Source organism: Artemia franciscana, chromosome 7, assembly GCF_032884065.1.
Source record: "Artemia franciscana chromosome 7, ASM3288406v1, whole genome shotgun sequence".
NCBI classification, from domain to species: Eukaryota; Metazoa; Arthropoda; class Branchiopoda; order Anostraca; family Artemiidae; genus Artemia; species Artemia franciscana.
In genome coordinates, this window is record NC_088869.1 from 4,362,347 (window position 1) to 4,385,583 (window position 23,237).

The following is a 23,237-nucleotide window of genomic DNA, read 5'->3' on the forward strand; positions in this document are numbered from 1 at the left end:
CCCGGTGTCCCAGTCTGCAATTTCTCTTTGAGTGTCCCGGTCATCATTTATATTCCTCGTGTCCCGGTCTGTATACATTCGTTTTTGAATTGGTATATGATGAAATAATTTTTTTTTTTTAGTTTTTTTTTGGTTTTTACCTTTTTTTAGCTTTTTTCTTTTTTTCTTTTTTCTTTTTAGTTTTTTTTTTTAGTTTTTACCTTTTTTAGTTTTTTCCTTTTTTTGTTTTTTTTTTCTTTTTCAGTTTTTAGTTTTTTTATTTTTATTAGTTTTTTATTAGTTTTTAGTTGTTTTTTTTGTAGTTTTTACCTTTTTTAGTTTTGTTTAGTTTTTTTTTCTTTTTTAGTTTTTTGTTTCTTACCTTTTTTTAGTTTTTTTTTAGTTTTTTAGCTTTTTTAGTTTTTTAGTATTTTCTTTTTAGTTTTTTTTTGTAGTTTTTACCTTTTTAAGTTTTTTTTCTTCTTTTGTATCAATGCTAAAGCCAAGGTTCGAACCTGGAACCTCTCGGACCTAGAAGCTGGAACATAACGCTTTACCAACTCAGCTACTTCGGCTTGAATACATTCGTTTTTGAATTGGTATATGATGAAATAATTCAGACGTCATATGCGGACAGACAGACACACAAACAAACAACTTATTTTTATATATATAGATATGACTTTTAAGGGGTGTTTCCCCTTCTTTTCTAAAATAAGGCAAATTTTCTCAGGCTCGTAACTTTTGATAGGTAAGACTAAACTTGATGAAACTTGTATATTTAAAATCACCATTAAAATGAAATTCTTTTGATGTAACTATTGGTATCAAAATTCTGTTTTTTAGAATTTCGGTTACTATTGAGCCGGGTTGCTCCCTACTACAGTACGTTACCACGAACTGTTTGGTAACGTGTTTTGATCTAGTACAAAACATCCTCTGAAAGGCGCATCTGAATGCCCTTCGTCTTGTTGAAAAGTAAAATTCAAACATGCATACCTTTCGCAATAACATATACCGTGTGTAAACAATGAAGCCTAACTCACAGCCCTTAACTGAGGACTTTGGGCAGATTGACATCTCCAGAGACATAATTGCTGGACCTTTTAAAAAGGCTGAACAAAATAGATATCTTTAAATTTCGGTCGGACTTATTTTGGGGAATGATAGGCTTGGATGGGCTGATTACCCTCTGATCCAAATCGAACGAGCTCCGTCCGATCCAAAGCTTATACGACCACCTGTTCCCAAAAACCTATGTATTCTGGTGCATAACTCAAAACCGTTGCCCTGGGTCCCAGGGGATTGTGTCCGCTCTAAAGACATGGCTATATGATTTTCGGACCATTGGTTACAAAATGGCTGTCTCCCAATTTCAATTGAATGTGTTTTGAGAAAAGAGGATGTCAGGGAGGGGGGCTAGTTGCTCTCTTTCATGTTTGACTCTTAAGAGGGAACTAGAACTATATATTTCAAATTGTATGATCCTCTTCTAAAGTTCACACGAGGCCTTATTATATGATCTTTGGACAATTTTTGAACAAATGGCTATCTCAAATTTTTATCAAATATTTTTATGGAAAATAGGCGTGGGGGGGGGGCTAACCCCGATCTCTTCGACTCTTAAAAAAGGAACTAGAACATCTGATTTCCAAACCAATGAGCTCTATCTGGTGTTTAATCGACCACCCTTTCCATCAAAACCTTATATGCCCTTGATGCAGAGCATACAGCCCTTGCGCTGAGGGCTATGGGGGGCTTTTCATTCTCAAAGACATGATTTCCTGACCTTTCAACTACGCTAAACAAATCTATATAAAATTTTATCAGATGTGCTTTGGAACTGATGGGCGTAGGGGGGAGGGGTTTGTTGCCCTCCAATCACTTTTGACTAATAAAAAAGGAACTAGCCATTTGAATTTCCAACCCAATGAGCCTTTTTTGAAATTTCTACGACAATAAATGGACATCTCAAAATTTATATAAGAGCATTCAAGAAAATACTATGCGTGGAAGGGTACCCACCCTTTGATCACTCTCAATCTTAAAAAGGACAATAGATCTTCTGATTACCAATCTAATGAACCCCCTCCGAAGTTTATACGATCATCCTTTCTGTATAAACCTTATATGCCACGAGAGCACAACTAGCATCCCTAGGCCTGAGGACTGAGGGGGGGGGGGTCGTCATCCTCAAAGGCATAATTTCTCGACCTTTCAATTACGTTGAACAAAATGGCCTTCTCAAAATTTTGATTGGATGTGTTTGGGGAAATTGTAGGTGCGGGAGGGGAGTTAGTTGCCCTCCAAACACTTGACTATTAAAAAGGGTACTAGCCCTTTTAATTTCCACTTGAACGAGCCCTTTTCGAAGTTTAAACGGTGCGAGGGGGGTATCCACCTTCCCATCACTCAATCTTAAAAAGAAAAGGACGCTAGAACTTCTGATCACCAATCCAATAAGCCCCATCCGAAGTTTATACGATCACCCTTTCTATATATGCCTAATATGCCCCCAGGGCATAATTTATAACCCTTGCCCTGTGGGCTTTAGGGGGGTTGTCATCCTCAAAGACATAATTTCCGGGCCTCTCAGTTACATTGAGCAAAATGCCTATCTCAAAATTTTGATTGGATGTGTTTGGGGGAATGGTGGGCGTGGGAGGAAATGTTAGTTGCCTTCCATTCACATTTGACTATTAAAAAGGGCACCAGTCCTTTCAATTTCCAATTGAATGAGCTATATTTTTGAAGTTTCTCAACAAATGGCAATCTCAAAATTCCTATCAGATGAATTTCTGGAAAATACCAGGTGTGTGGGTGTGTATCCACCCTCCAATCACTCTGAATTTTAGCAAGGGCACTAGAATGTCTCATTTTCAATCCAATGAGCCCCCCTCCGAAGTTTGTACGATCGCCCTTTCTATGTATACATTATATGCCCCCAGGGAATAACTTACAACCCTTGCCCTGAAAGATCTGGGGGCTGTTATCCTCAAAGACATAATTTCCGGACCTTTCAGTTATGTAGAATAAAATGGCTATCTTGCCCTGAGAGGTCTAGGGGCTGCTATCTTCAAAGACATAATTTCCGGACCTTTCAATTATGTAGAACAAAATGGCTATCTTAAATTTTTGATTTGATGTGTTTGGGGAAATGGTAGACGTGGGAGGGTGTTAGTTACGCTTCAATCGCTTTTGACTATTAAAGAGGGCACTAGCCTTTTCAATTTCCAATCGAAAGAGCCTTTTTTGAAGATTCTACGACAACAAATAGCCATCTCAAAATTTGTAACAGATGCCTTTCGGGAAGATGCTATGTGTGGGGGGGGGGGGTTATCCGCCCTGCCATCACTCTGAATCTCAATAAATAACACTAAAACTTCTGATTAGCAGCACTATGGGCCCCTTCCGAAGTTTATGCAATCACCCAAAAATTTCGATCGGAGGTGTTTGAGGAACTGATGGACGTGGGAGGGGTGTTAGTTGTCCTCCAATCACTTCTGATTATTAATAAGAGTACTAGCCCTTGCAATTTCCAATCGAATGAGCCCTTTTTGAAGTTTCTACGACAACGCCATTGATACGAAGTGCCTTGGTCTAAAACCAAAAAAAAAAACGAATAAAAATAAAAACAAATCATACATTGTGCCCACATCGCTCTTTACTTAGGCAGCGCCATTGCGCTGCCTATGAAATACTACCAAGGTAAGTGAAGCTGTCCACCTGGTCAATTTTTTCGTTACCCTATGTCACATTTTCATCTTCACTTATTCCTAGTCTTAGTGACTTATTCTACTTAACACTAATTTTTAAATCTAGTCTTGCTTTCTGAACTCGTGAAACCTCTAAAAGCTCATTCATATTGCTCACACTTTCATTTGGGATATTTAAATCATTAGCATAATATAAGTTAAGGAAAGTTTTTTCTCCCCATTTAATTCCGTGGTATCCCATTGTATATCCCGTTGTATCCTGTGCTCCTTAAGACAGTGAATATTGGTGGTCCCATGTTTTATGATCTTTTATGGTTTTACAATTAAAATCTATTTAAACTTAACTGAGCAGAAAACAGAAATCTAGATTCTTCAAAGACTGAGTTATCAGTTCGATTCTTACGATTCAAATTGCCCTATTTCCTTCAAAATATTAAATCTTAAGAGTTTATCGTCTCCAAGGCTCTTGCCAATTCAGAGGATTTACCCTTGTCACATATGCCTTCTTTTGTGAAATTAAATTTATAAAAAAATTAATTTTTTCCCCCGGAAAATACCGAGCTTTTAAAACAGTCGAAAGGTCAAATAATATCCTTCTGGGAATAATATAACCCCAAGGGATGCAAATTATGCAAGTTGTTCATTGTTTACATATAGGTTTTGTTATTGGGAAAGAGGGTTAAGTTTGATCCTGGTTGTTCATTAAATTAAAAAACAAGTTTTTTTTAACTGAAAGTAAGGAGCGACATTAAAACTTAAAATGAACAGAAATTACTTCGTATATGAAGGGGCTGCTCCCTCCTCAACGTCCGCTCTTTACGCTAAGTTTTTCACTGTTTCAAAAAGTAGAGTTGACAGAAAGAATCAAACTTTAGTGTAAAGAGCGGGGCGTTGAGGAGGGAACAGCCCCTTTCATATGCAAAGTAATTTTTGTTCGTTTTAAGTTTTAATGTTGCTCCTTGCTTTCAGTTAAAAAAAAACATCTTTTGTTTTAATTTAATTTCTGAACGTTTTTGAATTAGTGCATGTTTTGATTTTGGAGAAATTTACTTCAACGTCGGAGAAATTTTCTTTTTGGATGTGCCAGGAGGTACTGGTAAAACGTTTGTAATAAAACTAATTCTGGCATCAATTCGATCAAAAAATGATATAGCGTTGGCAATTGCGTTGTCCGGAATAGCCGTAACGTTGCTGCCCGGTGGAAGAACTGCTCATTCCGCTTTGAAATTGCATCTGAATTTGCATTCTACAGAAACTCCCACGTACAATATTTCCAAATCATCTGGGATGGGTAAAGTATTGCAGCAATGCAAACTTATTATTTGGGACGAGTGCACAATGGCACACAAAAATCGCTCGAGGCTCTGGATCGATCTTTGAAAGATTTGCGACGGAATTCGAAACCCTTTGGCAGCACATTAATATTGCTTGCGGGAGATTTCAGGCAAACATTACCTATAATACCTAGATCAACCCCTGCAGACGAAATGAATGCTTGCCTGAAAAATTCTAATTTATGGACAGACGTAAAGACATTAAAATTAACTACAAATATGCGTGTCCGATTGCAAAACGAGGACTCTGGTCAAACATTTTCAGATCAATTGCTGGCAATTGGAAACGGAAAGCTCCCAGTAGACTCAATTTCAGGACGTATACAACTACCTGCTGAATTCTGTAATTTAGTGACGTCCAAAAATGAATTGATTGAAAAAGTATTTCCGAATATTCTAGCCAATTATAAAAATAATAAATGGCTAAGTGAACGAGCGATTCTTGCACCCAAAAATATAGACGTCCACGAAATCAACAATATTGTTTTGTCCAAGATTCGAGACCAGGCAGTCCTTTACAAGTCAGTCGACACAGTTGTGGAACCAAATGAAGCGGTTAATTATCCATCTGAATTTTTAAATTCCCTGGATCTCCCAGGGTCTCCACCACACGTGCTACAACTAAAAATAGGCGTACCAATAATATTGTTACGAAACATAAATCCTCCAAAACTTTGCAATGGCACGCGACTTTCCGTAAAAAAAAAGAATGGAAAACGTAATAGAGGCAACAATCTTGACAGGGCCTTTTGAGGGTGAGGCTGTTCTTATTCCTCGCATTCCTATGATTCCAACGGATCTGCTTTTTCAATTTAAAAGATTGAAATTCCCAATTCGATTAGCATTTGCAATCACCATCAACAAAGCTCAAGGACAATCATTAGAAAAATGTGGTATAGATCTTAATACTGATTGTTTTTCCCATGGACAATTGTACGTTGCATGTTCGAGGGTTGGTAAACCTGACAATCTATTTATATGCAGCGACAATTGGACAGCGAAGAATGTTGTATATTCGCAAATTTTACGCAGTTAATTTGTATTGTATCTATCTATCTATCTATCTATATAAAAATGAGTTGTATGTATGCATGTTTGTTTGTTTGTAAAAAGAGCGTTTGCATATGACATCATTATAAGTACATAAGGCTTTGTATATGCACAGACAATGGAAAAGCCAAGAATGTTGTATATTCGCAAGTTTTACGTAGTTAAAAACGCATATATATATATATATATATATATCTATCTATATTCATAGGTGGTACACAGGGACACAACTACAATGGCGCGTAACTAATATGGCGCGTAACGACTTACGCGGGGGGGGGGGGGGCTTGGGGGGCGCAAAGTCGTTATGCGCGTGTAAGTCGTTACGCGCCATATTAGTTACGCGCCATTGTAGTTGTGTCCCTGTGTCCCACCTGTGAATACAGATATATATATATATATATATATATATATATATATATATATATATATATATATATATATATATATATATATATATATATATATATATATATATATATATATATATATATATATATATATATATATATATATAAATAAGTTGTCTGTCTGTCTGTGGATCAGGTGACGTCATGTTTCTGTGTCGGCTGACGTCATGAAATTAGTTGTCGTCATTTTTGCTTTGACGGTGACGTCATTAACGGTATTTAAGACATTTGTTCACGACACAAATGACGACCGAGACAGAGGGAATATAAGTGACGACCGGGAACCTCAAAGAGAAATTACAGACTGGGACACCCGGACACAAATCACGACCGGGACACAGGGACAAAACTACAACGGGGACGCCGGGGGCCCAGGCGGGATATATAAATGACGACTGGGACACATGGATTGTTCGAATAGAAATTACAGACCGGGACACCGGGACACAAATGACGACCGGGACACCGGGACACAGGGAATATAAATGACGACCGGGACACTCAAAGAGAAATTACAAACTGGGACACCGGGACACAAATGACGACCGGGACACAGGGAATATAAATGACGACCGGGACACAGGGACACATCATTAGAATAATGAGGTATATATCTGAATACGGATTGTTTTTCCCATGGACAATTATATGTTGCATGTTCAAGAGTCAGTAAACCTGACAATCTATTTATATGCACAGACAATGGGACAGCGAAGAATGTTGTATATTCGCATGTTTTACGTAGTTAAAAACATATATTTATATCTATCTCTATTCACAGGTGGGACACAGGGACACAACTACAATGGCGCGTAACGACTTACGCGCGCGGGGGGCTTGGGGGGGTGCGAAGCGCCCCACCAACTAGGTGCCCCAACAGCTAGTATATATATATATATATATATATATATATATATATATATATATATATATATATGTATATATATATATATATATATATATATATATATATATATATATATATATATATATATATATATATATATATATATATATATATATATATATATATGTGTGTTTTTAACTTCGTAAAACTTGCGAATATACAATATTCTTCGATGTCCCATTGTCTGTGCATATAAATAGATTGTCAGGCTTACCGACTCTGGAACATACAACATAAAATTGTCCATGGGTAAAACAATCCGTATTCAGATCTATACCTCATTATTGTAATGATTTTGTTGAGCTTTGTTGATGGTGATTGCTAATCGAACATTCCCTGTGTCCCCGTCGTACTTTATATATCCCCCTGTGCCCCCGGCATCTCCGTTGTAGTTTTGTCCCTGTGTCCCGGTCTATTCCCAGTATCCCGGTCGTCATTTGTGTCCCAGTGTCCCAGTCTGTAATTTCTCTTTGAGCGTCCCGGTCGTCATTTATATTCCCTGTGTCCCGGTCGTCATTTGTGTCCCGGTGTCCCGGTCTGTAACTTATCTTTGAGTGTCCCGGTCGTCATTTATATCTCCCGGTCGTTATTTGTGTCCCAGTGTCCCAGTCCGTAATTTCTCTTTGAGTGTCCCGGTCGTCATTTATATTCCCTGTCTCCCGGTTTGTAGTTTTCTTTTTCTCCTTTATTTTGCAGTTTTTTTTCCTTTTTTTAGTTTTTTTTCTTTTTCAGTTTTTAGTTTTTTTAGTTTTTTTTTATTAGTTTTTAGTTTTTTCTTTTTAGTTTTTTTGTAGTTTTTACCTTTGTTTAGTTTTTTTTCTTTTTTAGTTTTTTTTACCTTTTTTAGTTTTTTTCTTTTTTTAGCTTTCTTAGATTTTTTAGTAGTTTCTTTTTAGTTTTTTGTAGTTTTTACCTTTTTTAGTTTTTTTTCTTCTTTTGTATTAATGCTAAAGCCAAGGTTCGAACCTGGAACCTCTCGGACCTAGAACCTGGAACATAACGCTTTACCAACTCAGCTACTTCGGCTTGAATACATTCGTTTTTGAATTGATATATGATGAAATAATTCAGACGTCATATGCGGATAGACAGACAGACACACAAACAAACAACTTATTTTTACATATATAGAAGAAAGATTTAGCTACCGAATAGTTCTTGTACGACTTCTAGCCTGGGCTAATATTGGCCAGATTTCGAAAGTCATAATCTCGATTTTTCATGGTTAGTAGTATTATGTAATAAAGAGAATTCAAGAGAATGTAATAAAGAGAATTGAACAATTCAGAATGATATTTGATAGGACTAGGGGAATTTTTTCCTTGAAACAGAAATGAATGGTCGGCCAGGCAATATCTTCCCGTAATATTTGGATTAGGAAAGTGGAAAATATATACACTTCATGAAATTTTAAGAAACTTCACTCGATCGAGAGAGAGAGAGAGAGAGAGATTCGATCCAAAAACGACATAGCGTTGCCGGGACCCAGAATACAAGGGACAATGCGAATCCATATATAGAAGCCTGCCGCGTGCCATGATGGGGTTCCGGTGGCGAAGCCGCCGGGACCCAGCACTGTCTGTGGTTAGAACACAAGGGACAATGAGAATCCATATATACAAGACTGCCGCGTGTCATGGTTGGGCCCGGTGGCGAAGCCGGCGGGACCCAGCCCTGTCTACGGTTAGAACACAAGGGAAAATGAGAATCCATACATAGAAGCCTGCCGCGTGCCTTTTAAACTGAAAAATAAAAGAAATAAAGAACAAAAAAAAAATAAAAAAGAAAAAATGAATAAAGAAAAAAATATAGAAGAAAAAGAAAACTAAAAAAGAAGAAAATACAAAAAAATAAAAAAAGGTAAAAAACTTAAAAAAAAGAAAAATTAAAAAACGAAAAAAGAAAAACTAAAAAAAAAATAAAGAAAAAACTAAGAAAAAACTAAAAAAGAAAAACTGAAAAAAAGAGAAAAACTGAAAAAAAGAAAAAATAAAAAAGGAAAAAAGAAAAGAAAAAAAAACATATTTCAATGGCAATCATTTAAAAAAACTAAAAAAAGGTTTCAGTTCTTTTTCACTTTTCTACCACTCTATATTAACCAAGTATTCAATAATACAATCTGTATTAACAGTTACCGCAGTACATTGGCTTTAATTCTCTCTTTCGAATTTGAAGGATGTGATTTTATATAATTTCATATTCAATATGACATCTTATTCAATATAAATGTTTGCGGCTCAAACAGAAAGCACCACTAATCGTACCAAAAAGGGCACACCAGGAGGAAACACCAGAGATAACGTAATAGAGCCAACAATCTTGACAGGGCCTTCCGAGGGTGAGACTGTTCTTATTCCTCGCATTCCCATGATTCTACCGGATCTGCTTTTTCAATTTAAAAGATTGCGATTGCCAATTCGATTAGCATTAGCAATCACCATCAACAAAGCTCAAGGGCATTCATTAGAAAAAATGCGGTATAGATCTTAATACGGATAAAGAGTCGATAAACCGGACAATCTATTTATATGCACATACAATGGAACAGCGAAGAATGTTGTATATCCACAAGTTTTACGTAGTTAAAAATTAAAAATTTTAGTTAAAAATTCAGTTAAAAATTTTACGCACATATCAGTTGTATATACATATGAGAATCCATATATAGAAGCCTGCCGCGTGCCACTAGATGCGGCCAGGCGGCGAAGCCGCCTGGTCCCAGCTAGTATTATTATATAATTATTATATATATAGATATTATTTATTTATAATTATATTATTATTTAATAATTATATTATTATATATCAATAATATAATATTATAATATCATATATTAATAATATAATAAAATTCTAATATAATAAATTTACAAGTAAATTATAAAATTATAGTAAATTTTCTCTTATAGTAAATTCTAGAAATGTGTTTTAGATTAGACTGAACAGATTCATCAAAACTTACTGTGTAGAACAGCTTTCTTTGACCTTTTTCACCTTCTATCTGACAAATGCTGGACAAATATTACGGGAAATGACTGACCTCTCAAAGAGAAGTATAATCTAATCTAGATAATGTTTATTCTGGAAATTGCTCGATGAATTGTAATTTCTGTCCGCTGGAGGCAATCGGATATCTGCGGTTGAAGTACAGGGGTCGAGAACTCGGACACCGCTCTCTTGGGGCTGTTTCGTTCTAAGTCGTTTGAAGGAGTCGTGAGACTAAGTCATACGAAGGAACTAATTGTAAAGTTTCCAACTTGGCTTTAAGAATGAGAAAAATTTAAAAGATGGAGTTAGCGTTGGCGGCAAAACTCACTGCCTGTTGAAAGTATGTAGAAAAAAGTATGCTAACTATTTATTTTGACAGTATTGTCTAAGATGACAGTTAATAGGCTATGATGTTTTTTTCAGAAAAGCAAGTGGGACGTGAGTCTCTTGAGCCCTGTGAAGTTAAAAAGCAGAAGCAGGGAGAGAGGGAGGGGGATATTTCGTATAAATTGGCCTTAGGGGGCTTAAAGCTGAGAGGGGTCTATACGATTAGTGATAAACATAGACTTGCTTAATCTGGGATTTTGTAAACACCATTCCCTTACCAGAAAAACCTTTGTATTAAGAATTCGTTTTTACAATTGGTATGGAGATGGTGGCGACGCAACCCCTTTAGTTATCAGTTTTACAGATTATGAACAGGTATTCGATTCATCTATTAGAAAAGTTGTAGTGAAATGTCCTATCCTTATAGCATCTCTTAGTCTAATAAATATCTTCATGATAAAGTAAAAATGGGAAGGCAAAGCCCACCTAATAGGAATTTTTCACGTAATTTAGAGAAAATTGGAGCAATTGTAAATGTTTAAGCACTTTCGAAACCTTTAATATTGCCTTTCTTTCCAATAGTGTTGCGAAGAATTGTTCCCAAAGTTTAGATCAAGTACTGTAACTGGCTATTAAACGGAAAGTGTTTGCAAGTGGTTTATCGGGAAACGTCTCCAGCAATGCAGTAGGAATATTCAGTGGATAGACGCTAGTCCTTTTAAAAACTGAATTTATTCTCAATTTCAGAAACGTTAATAATTAGATCGAAATCGGTCAAATTTAATAAGGAATAAATGTTGAATAATGGCTACAGAGTGCATATTCAATCGATTTGATGTCTCAACTAGAAATTAATTCGAGCGAAAATGAATATTATAAAACTTTCTCTCCAAGTGTAGTGAACATTATCATGCCATCTCTTGGATTTATCTTGAAAGGGAATTAGCTATATTGGTTCAATTCAAGGCTGCGATGAACTTTCTTTTCACCTTTTTTTTATTTTCTACGGTTTCTTTCATCTAGTTCACCCTGTATCCGAAACTTCATTTGGTACTTGTTCATCATTCAGACCACACCCAAGAAGTTTACTAATGAAATATTCCAAAATATGATGAAAGTATAATACTTTATCAACAAAATTATGGGAACTAGAGCAGAAAATTATGGAAAGTAGGCAGCCCAGAATGCATCATAGAATACATAAACTAATCAAACCAAAACACCAACTCTCTATATTAAATATTTAGTTAAAATACCTACAACGTAATTTTTCACTGAACTTAATCTATTTGTTTCTGAATGCAGTTAGCTAAACCAGTTTTTGTCAGATCTTGCTGATCAAAGTTCTTGAGTGTGTTCTTAATAATGGACAAGTACCATTCATTTTTCTTGCGGATCATTTTGTTTATTTGCTGGGTTGCATAAGGCTCATCATTAGAGCAAGATTCGAACTTCTTTTTTTTTTCGGAAGCAATATCAAAATTTTTTCTAATGACTATATTTAAAAAAAATTGCATCTTTGTAGCAACGCAATCTACAATCGGTATATTAATTGATGATCCATTAGAAATCAAAATCACAAAATTGAATAGGTCTTCACTGACTGGTTTGCGTGTAAAAGTAGATATTGAGCATATTTGTTTAGCTTCAATTTTAAGTAGCATTAAATAAAAAAAAACAAGGTTTTTTGAAATGAAAGTAAGGAGCGACATTAAAACTTAAAACGAACAGAAATTACTCCGTATATGAAATGGGTTGTCCCCTCCGCAATCCCTCGCTCTTCACGCTAAAGTTTGACTCTTTGCCACAATTCTACTTTTTAAAATAATTAAAAGCTTTTGCGTAAAGAGCGAGGGATTGCGGAGGGGACAACCCATTTCATATACGGAGTAATTTCTGTTCGTTTTAAGTTTTAATGTCGCTCCTTACTTTCATTTCAAAAAACCTTGTTTTTTCTTATTTAATTTCTGAAAGTTTTTGAATTAATGCATGTCTGATTTTGGTGTTCCGTACATAAATTATTAAAATGAAATTTGCATATTAATTCTTTTTTTTGGCTAAATGACTTTCTCTTAGTTTTGATCAGACGATGAGAAATAAGGGGTGGGGAAGGAGGCCTAGTTGCCCTCCAATTTTTCGGTTACTTAAAAAGGCAACTATAACTTTTAATTTTTAACGAACGTTTTTATTAGTAAATAATATACGTAACTTAAGAATTGACTTAAGTAACAAACTTTTATATTCTTATATTTTTGATTATATATATGAGGGGGTTTGTCCCCTCGCTAATACCTCGCTCTTCACACTAAGTTTTAAGTTTTGTCCCAATTCTTTAAGAATGACCCCTGAATCAGAAAGGCCGTAAAATAAATAGTTGAAATTACTAAAAATAATTTAGTATAAAGAGCGAAGTATTTATCTCCTCCTAAATACCTCGCTCTTTATGCTAAAGTATTTTTAGAACCCCTCATATGCGTAATAATCTCTGTTCGTTTTAAGTTTTAATGCTTCTCTTTATTTTCAATTGAAAAAAAATTTCATGTTTAAATTTTCATTGTTTTTTTAATAGTAATGCTAGAAAATCCTGCGCCCTTTTTATTGAATTTCTCTTCCCCCATGAAATGTTCCTCCAAGGAAAGATCCTCCCATATAGCCCTCTCCCCTGAACCCCATACCCAAACCAAAAAAAAAATCCCCCGGAAAACGTCGGTACATTTCCCAATAACCATTACTGTATGTAAACATTGGTCAAAGTTTGTAACTGGCAGCCCCTCCCCCAGGGACTGTCGGGGGTAAGGCATCCCCAAAGACATAGTTAGTATGGTTTTTGGCTATGCGTAACAAAATGGCTATCTCAAAATTTTGATCCGTTGACTTTGGGAAAAAAATTAGCGTGGGAGGGGGCCTAGGTGCCCTCCAATTTCTTGGTCACTTAAAAAGGGCACTAGAAATTTTCATTTCCGTTAGAATGAGCCCTGTTGCAACACTCTAGGACCACTTGGTCGATACGATGACCCCTGCGGATAAAAAAACAAACAAACAAATAAACACGCACCCGTGATTTGTCTTCTGGCATAAAATACGAAATCCCACATTTTTGTAGACTGGACCTTAAAATTTTTTATATAGGGTTCTCTGATACGATGAATGCGAGGATGTGATTTTCGTTAAGATCCTATGGCTTTTAGGGGGTGTTATCCCCCAAAGTAAGGCAAATTTTCTCAGGCTTGTAACTTTTGATGACAAACACTAAATTTGATGAAACTTATATATTTCAAATCAGCATAAAAATCTGATTCTTTTGATATATCTTTTAGCATCGAAATTCCGTTTTTTAGAGTTTCGTTTACTATTGAGGTCGCTCTTTACTACAGCTCGTTACCACGAACTGTTTGATTACAACAGAAAAACAGGATTCTCCAAAACAGGATGATGCGGGTCGACTATAATAACCATTCGTACTAGTATATATTGTACTAACAGCAGAAGCTCTAATTAAAATTTTTTAATGAAACTTAGAAACCGACTATGCAAATCTATGAGTTGCAAGTGTTTGCGGCAGGTCTCTTCGTGCTTTTTGTGTATATCCGATGGTCTTTTCACGTTTGGACTTTGAAAAAAAGTTTCTTAATCTTGGGTCAACGAATTGTTGCTCACTATAAATGTTTCTTGCAAAAGTTGTTAAATTTGTTTGTATCCTCCTCATAAATACAGCAAACCAAAGGTAAAAAACGCACAAAGAACACGTTTTTGGTCTATGCATCGATTATACATAGTAAAAATATCTATCCTATATAACTGCAAAATGAAAAACAATCTACTAAACCTTAACAAAAAATGTTTATTATATAAAATTTTAGAAGCAAAATTTCTGTTAGCATCCCTTTTGAACTAATCAAACAGTTCGTGGTAACGAACTGTAGTAAGGAGCGACCCGGCTCAATAGTAACCAAAATTCTAAAAAATTGAATTTTAATATCAATAGCTACATCAAAAGAATCGCATTTTAATGCTGATTTTAAATTTATAAGTTTCATCAAGTTTAATCTTACCCATCGAAAGTTACGAGCCTGAGAAAATTTGCCTTATTTAGGAAAATAGGGGGAAACACCCCTTAAAAGTCGTAGGATCTTACCGAAAATGACACCATCAGATTCAGCGTATCAGAGAACCCTACTGTAGAAGTTTCAAGCTCCTATCTACAAAAATGTGGAATTTTGTATTTTTTGCCAGAAGACAAATCACGGGTGCGTGTTTATTTATTTATTTTTTTTTCCAGGGGTCATCGTATCGACCAAGTGGTCCTAGAATGTCGCAAGAGGGCTCATTCTAATGGAAATGAAAAGTTCTAGTGCCCTTTTTAATTGACCAAAAAAATTGGAGGGCATCTAGGCCCCCTCCCACGCTCATTTTTTCCCAAAGTCAACGGATCAAAATTTTGAGATAGCCATTTTGTTCAGCATATTTGAAAACCATAATAACTATGTCTTTGGGGATGACTTACTCCCCGACAATCCCTGGGGGAGGGGCTGCAAGTTACAAACTTTGACCAGTGTTTACATATAGTAATGGTTATTGGGAAATGTACAGACGTTTTCAGGGGGATTTTATTTTCTTTGGGGGTGGGGCTGACGAGAGGGGGCTATGTTGGAGGATCTTTCCTTGGAGGAATCTGTCATGGGGGAAGAAAAATTCAATGACAAGGGCGCAGGATTCTCTAGCATTATTATAAGAAAACAATGAAAAATAAACATGAAAACGTTTTTTCAAATGAAAGGAAGAAGTAGCATTGAAACTTAAAACGAACAGAGATTATTACGCATATGAGGAGTTTTAAAAATACTTTAGCATAAAGAGCGAGGTATTTAGGAGGAGATAAATACCTTGCTCTTTATGCTAAAGTATTTTTAGTAATTTCAACTATTTATTCTACGGCCTTTCTGATTCAGGGGTCATTCTTAAAGAATCGGGACAAAACTTACGATTTACTGTAAAGAGCGAGGTATTAACGAGGGTACAAACCCCCTCGTATACATAATAAAAATATAAGGTTATGAAAGTTTGTTACGTAAGTTAATTCTTAAGTTACGTATATTTTTTACTTATAAAAATGTTCGTTAAAAATTAAAAGTTCTAGTTGTCTTTTTAAGTAACCGAAAAATTGGAGGGCAACTAGGCCTCCTTCTCCCCCCCCCTTATTTCTCAAAATCGTCTGATCAAAACTAAGAGAAAGCCATTTAGCCAAAAAAAGAATTAATATACAAATTTCATTTTAATAATTTATGTGCGGAGGGCCAAAACCAAACATGCATTAATTCAAAAACGTTCAGAAATTAAATAAAAAAAAACTAATTTTTTTAGCTGAAAGTAAGGAGCGACATTTAAACTCTTTGCCACAGTTTGACTGTTTGACTCTTTTGAGTTTGACTCTTTTGCCACAATTCTACTTTTTAAAACAATTAAAAGCTTTAGCGTAAAGAGCGAGGGATTGCGGACTCATTTCATATACGGAGCTATTTTTGTTCGTTTTAAGTTTTAATGTCGCTCCTTACTTTCAGCTAAAAAAAAATAGTTTTTTTTATTTTATAAAGTATATGTTTCCATAGAACTGTAAAATAATTGAATAGCATCGCCGAATAAAAAACAAGAACTAAACCTAGGAAATAAAAGTAACAGGGCTAATTTTTTCCAAAACAGTGGACCTTGAAAACCCCTCAAAAATAGCCTCCAAAAACCCCCCAAAAATATCCAAAAATGAATCGATGGGAAAAGTTTTTCCCGATCGATTTCTAAGATTATACAAATATTCTTATGCTAATATCTCTCAGTCTAAAAAGTATCATATTACTCAGTAATTTGCTACCTACAGAGACCAATGCCTCGATTATTACGACACTCACTCTTGTCACCTTTCTTATACAGCGGTTTAATTAAGGTCTTCCTAAAATCATTAGGGACTTCCCCTTTACGAGAGATGGGCAAGCTACAAGAAAGACGACAAAAGAGGAAGATTGAAAACTGTGGTTGTCAATGCATTGGTCATTGACAATTGGTCATTGGTCACAACCAATTCATTGGTCATACCATGTCCTAGTTTAAACTATGTCAGAAGGAGTGATTTCAACACCTACCATGAGGACGGACAGGACTTAAATAACTACCTAATTAAAACCGAACAACAATATTGAAAAGTGGGTGAAGTTCGTTAATAAGACTTTTTTCACCAACAATAATAACAGTCCAAATATTTGTTCACATTCACAAATGTTTATAAAAAAAATCGTGCTGAAACAAATATAAAAAAAATCATAAACAAATAGAAAAAAACATAAAAACTATACAAAAACAAAATGAAAAACGGAAAAAAAAACTTACATCTGAATTAACTCCAATAAGACAATGCAGATACAAGTTCTCTTTGGATTTTCAATTTGTTTTGTTATTTTTTTCATATTTCCAACTTTTTTAATATTCTTCATTTTTCTGGAAGGGAGGCTAAAATATTCACTATTATTATTATAAGTACAAAAAAAAAATTTCTGGCCTTTTACACCATCTTATCATATTTTTTAGCCTATCTATTTGTCAATTCTTCCAGTTTGTTTTAATTCTAATGGTATTTTAATTCTACTCCTTCTGCAGTTCTGACTGCACCAGAGGCTAGCCCAAGGAGGCCATTGCCCAGTGTGTCAGCAGTGAATGTTGCGGAAAGGTTGCTGCCTCCTATACCTTCTAGCACAGTGGTTGATTGTCAACAGCAAAAATATTTTAATTCTAATGGTATTTTAATTCTACTCCTTCTGCACTTCTGACTGCACCAGAGGCTAGCCCAAGGAGGCCATTGCCCAGTGTGTCAGCAGTGAATGTTGCGGAAAGGTTGCTGCCTCCTATACCTTCTAGCACAGTGGTTGATTGTCAACAGCAAAAATATTTTAATTCTAATGGTATTTTAATTCTACTCCTTCTGCAGTTCTGACTGCACCAGAGGCTAGCCCAAGGAGGCCATTGCCCAGTGTGTCAGCAGTGAATGTTGCGGAAAGGTTGCTGCCTCCTATACCTTCTAGCACAGTGGTTGATTGTCAACAGCAAAAATATTTTAATTCTAATGGTATTTTAATTCTACTCCTTCTGCAGTTCTGACTGCACCAGAGGCTAGCCCAAGGAGGCCATTGCCCAGTGTGTCAGCAGTGAATGTTGCGGAAAGGTTGCTGCCTCCTATACCTTCTAGCACAGTGGTTGATTGTCAACAGCAAAAATATTTTAATTCTAATGGTATTTTAATTCTACTCCTTCTGCAGTTCTGACTGCACCAGAGGCTAGCCCAAGGAGGCCATTGCCCAGTGTGTCAGCAGTGAATGTTGCGGAAAGGTTGCTGCCTCCTATACCTTCTAGCACAGTGGTTGATTGTCAACAGCAAAAATATTTTAATTCTAATGGTATTTTAATTCTACTCCTTCTGCAGTTCTGACTGCACCAGAGGCTAGCCCAAGGAGGCCATTGCCCAGTGTGTCAGCAGTGAATGTTGCGGAAAGGTTGCTGCCTCCTATACCTTCTAGCACAGTGGTTGATTGTCAACAGCAAAAATAAAAGACATAGTCGTTTACCGTTTCATGACAGCAGTAGATATGGTGATATGTAAAAAGACTTATTAGAAGTTGCAACAAAGCTGAAGTACCGAGTACTTCAGCTGAAATCAAAGCTTGTTCCGAAGCAGCATCTGCCTCCCAAGGTTAAAATCAGAAATTCCAAGGAGCTTATTGCTTAGTGAGACCTCCCACTGATATTTTGTTACATTTTATTATAAAAATCCCAGTTAATTGTCGATCAGATGAAATACTTTTTGCCGAAAGTCACATTTCTAGTTCATGCCGAGCCAATTTCCGTTTTGTCCATGCTGAGCCTTACCTATGTTCCGGAATTTTCAGGCGATTTTGCCGAAACGTATATTAGTTCCGTTTTATCTCAGGAACGGCTCAGCTTAGGCAGATAAAATAAGCAGAACGATATAAGCGATTTTTCGTTTTAATTTTGAAACAAAAATGAGTGTTTTAGCTATAAGCGATTGTGAGATATTTTTGGGGGTTTTCAAGAGGGATACTTGGTGTAAAAAAATTCTATGAACGAATGCTTTGAACAATTCTTTGGTCGGAGAGGCTTCTTAGTTCTATTTAAAAAAAAAATCAACAACCAACAAGAGTGCTAGAAATAATTATACTGCTGGGAATAAATAAGCTAGGGGAGTAAGGCCACTAATACTGAAGTTGATCACTATTACCATCAGTGATTAGAGGGAATTTTGGTAAGGTCAAATTGGTGTTTTCTTCTGTTATGTTATCATTGCTGCCAATCACTATTCATATTCATTGTTAAGTTTGTTTACTCAGTTTTCTATTACCCTAAAAAGGTTTGGAATAAAAATATACATTATTTTGAGATTGTGTTTCACAACTCAATTTAGCTAAAAAAAAATAATTATGTTGATCTTTTTTTAGCCGAAAATGGGGAGCAAATTGATATTAGTTTTTGCCATTGCCCGATTTCTTCTCATACCTGGAGTCATGCTTTGCAACGCCCAGCCACGGAAATATCTTCCAGTGTTTTTTGAGAATGATTTTGCCTTTATTCTGATTGTAGCCCTCTTGGCAGCTTCTAATGGATACTTAAGTACACTCTGTTTCATTTATGCCCCCAAGTAAGTGTTTTTATTGTTTTTTGTCATATACTTTTATCATTTCTTAGACCTCACTGCCTTTTCATTTACAATTAAAACGAAATAAAAATATGGTACAGGAAAACAGGTATCATTTTTCGATGAGACAATGGAAAAATTACAAAAAGAAGCTTTCTTGATAATGATAGGAAATGTTCGAATATTTCGGCTTCACGTCCGGAAGCCTTTATCACTAGGAAAAAAAGAAGAAGAACAAGTGAGGTGACTTAAAATAAGCAAAACATAGAAAAGAAATGTGAAAAAAACATAAATGCTATAAAATAATAAAAGAAAACAGTATCCTATCAGTGTCCAATAAGATACTTTAATTTTTTGTAGGTTGCATTGTGAAAGATCACAAGACATTAGAAAACAGGGTGTTCATCTTGTTGTAAATGTTTGTCTTTATCAGATCGACATCTTTCTTTGTCCTGTCGTGTTGTCTTGTTAGTCTAAAATAATGGTAAGATGTCCAGGTTGAACTTCGTTGAAGTAAGGATGCTATGGCTGTTTTAAAAAGTTTTTTTAAAACATTATTAGTTTTAATTCTCACATTTTAATGCAAGTATATATATATATATATATATATATATATATATATATATATATATATATATATATATATATATATATATATATATATATATATACATATATGTTCACTATATATATATACACATATATATTCACCACAGCACCATGCCGCATGAGGTCAATACAGCTACGCATGCTCCTACCTTTCTGCGTCAGTCTTGGCCGGGAGTTGGATCGTTTTACACCAAGTCAGACCATGTCTTGGACATGTTGTTTTCGTCCGAGGTTGTTCTTCAGGTCATTTTTAGGTCAATATTTAGATAAACTAGGAATTAATTCGCTAAGTTTCAAGACGTTTTTTGTGTCATTTTATGATAAAAAAAAAAACACATAAAAAATATTGAGAGGGAGTAGTAAATCTGAAATTTTCCTAGTTAAAGATAGGAACAAAAACCTGAATTTATTTTTGACCAATTATAGCTGTGTCATTCAACCGCACCCCTCCCCCTCTTGGATTTTGAAAATATCTTTTTTTTTGACACCCCACCGACTCAAATTTGTTGGAAACTCCTCTGTGTGTTTTTAAGGTTTTTAAGCTGATATTTGTCATATATATTTTACTATATTGACATATTTGTAATTAGCGACTTCAAAGCCATAAAATAATAGTTTTGTTGAAAATCAAACTTCGTTTTGGGAATTGATCCATTGTTTTTATTTTTAAACTTCAATTTTACACATTTGGTCTTGTAATCAACAAAATGTGGTTGAGATTTGAAACTATTATAGAAAAGCTTTGCAATACACTCCATACTTTAAAATCTTATTAAGGACCAATTTTGATAAAAATCAAACACTATCCATGGGGTATTCCTACCTCATTTTCTTCTGGACTCCCTTCTTCTGTACAAAAATGTATAAAGCAGGGGAGAAATCATTAGACATAAACTACGGTCGTACAACCCACAACTATTGGGGTATATCCCAAAATTCTGAGCTCATTTCGGGGAAAAATAAGCTACATGGTATTTTTTTTGTTTTCAAACCTTCCTATTAGAATCTGAGTCCCATTCTTTTTTTATCTAATTCCTTAGAGCACTTAAATCCAACGTTAGTGGGAATGAAACACCGAGTGTGAAATACGTGATGATTGCTTTTAGCTTTTAAGACACATGTTTGATCACTTGATTCCCTAACGGTTATAACGGATATGGTTTGGTTCCGCGAATAGTCCAAGAGGGATCACGTGTCATAAAGGTTTAAATATTAACATATACGAAGCTGAAGGTTGGGTGTGGATTTGTAGTGACTAGAATCTTTGAACTCTACTTTGCGTCTTGGAGTTTCTCGTCTTGAATAGCTTTTTTCTAAAATATATTTATCTTCTTTGGGATCAAGTTGTTTGTTTGATAATTTAAGACCACTTACCTAATGATCCCTCAACGATGCCGATTATAAGTGAGGGCGACACCTTTGGAGTGAAGGAGAAGGGTGAATTTGGCCAAAAGGCACTTAGACTCTCATTTATTCTTCCTAATGAGCCCAAATAATGTAAGATATATGTACTAATGAAGTTGCCTGGGGCAGCGGCATGGACCCAGATTCTAGATCCATATTCTAGCCTTAGGAAACCCGTCTACTGAGATAAAATATTATGCAAACCCAGTAGTGTCTAGATCCGATATTAAAACGCGTGATCAATAACCATGTGTGACATTTTCAAGCCTATTGACCATGTTTTGATCTAGGACATTAATCTGATTCTCTGATAATGTTACCAAAATAATCACTGAACAATAATGAGTTGAAAGTGGTACAACTTGACTGTAATATCCAAGTTAGGGTAGGGGCGACTTCGGCATTGCTGGGCATAACATATCATCCGTTCAGCTGATATTTTTTTAAGCCTCTGCATCAAATGAGACTATCTGCATGATTTTGGCCCTTGCCTGTGGGTTACACGAAGTGTATCGCCCCAGAGGTATGGCTTTCAAGCTTTTCGATTGTTCTTTCCTACAACCACAAGTAGCATTGGGTTGTCCTTCAATTATTTTTGCCCTAAAAAGGATCCTTATTTACTCCTACCTTAACTTTCTACAGCCATCCGTTCTCTATGGCGAGGAAGGATTAAACCACATATCAGGTACATCGTCCTCGTTGTTGTGTTGACTCACTTTAAAATTTTTCTTTTTTAAATATCTAGTCAAAAGAGCGTTTTGACTCGTTTTTATATCTGTAGTTACTTTTCTGGAAAGGGGGAACTTCTTATGGGAAGTGTGAAGAGGGCTATCGATTCTTTTAACATTGCCAGATGACGTATCTCTCGCCAAAGAGGCTGAAACCTCAGAGCCAAAGTCACCAGATTTTGCAACCTTTGCTACAACACGGCTAACACAGAGTAATGGCCGAACCATAGAGTTATAAAAAAAATATGGACGATGAACTATACCGACAATGGAAAATGTATTTCAGACCTAGTTTTACTTAATATGTTTATCTGCCATCCGTATTATAGGCCTTCACTTGATGGATGTGATCTATTGTTCTTGAATTTTAAATTTGAAGTCAATTCTCATGTCTGATACTTTCACTGTATCATTTGGTATTACTGAAGTCTTCTTGTTGAAGGTTCTTTCTCTCCTGTTTTTTTCCATATTATATGCTGTTTTGACAGATTGCCTCTCCAACAATAATAATTGTTTCCTGAAATGTCTAATTTTTCCCAGCTCAAGCTTTTAAATAATAAAGCTCAGTAACAGCTTGGCGCTTTGAAAGTAGGAAACTTTTTTTGATGGCTCATCACTTTTATGGAAGTAGAGGAATCACGTATTTTATTTGTGTTTTATCTGCTTCTTTACTTCGCATGCAATTAGCTCCCAGCTTTTTACATGGATGGGTCAAACTTTATATGGAAACGAGAATTGCTAGAACTTAGGACATATTTTGAAGGAACATCAACTTTATAGTGGGTGTTTCCTGCCTGACATCCGTTAAGAACTGTCAGACACCCAAAGATGATAACAGAAAGTTCAGAATCATTTTAAAGCTCTTATAGTCAAAATTTATACAAGCTCTTGTAGTCAAGAATATATTCACATTAAAAGGTGGCTCATTCATTCATTCATTCAAAAAAAAAAAAAAGAATATCACTTATTATTAACTAACTCATAATTAGGCACACATATATTGGAGAAGCTTATTGTTGGAACGGTAGGCGTTTTAGCCCATCCTTGGATCTTGCATTTTATTTCTTGTCATAAATGGCGATATTATGTTTCTGCG

The 23,237-nt window shown here is 35.5% G+C and overlaps 1 protein-coding gene across 1 annotated transcript in view; it reads left to right on the forward strand.

The window, feature by feature from the left end:
* Positions 1–23,237, forward strand: part of LOC136028755 (equilibrative nucleoside transporter 1-like) — a 166,061-nt gene that overhangs the window by 142,118 nt on the left and 706 nt on the right. The window contains exon 11 of the mRNA XM_065706640.1: positions 19,204–19,403. Coding sequence (XP_065562712.1) covers positions 19,204–19,403 — 200 coding nt within the window. The remainder of the gene's footprint in view (positions 1–19,203; positions 19,404–23,237) is intronic.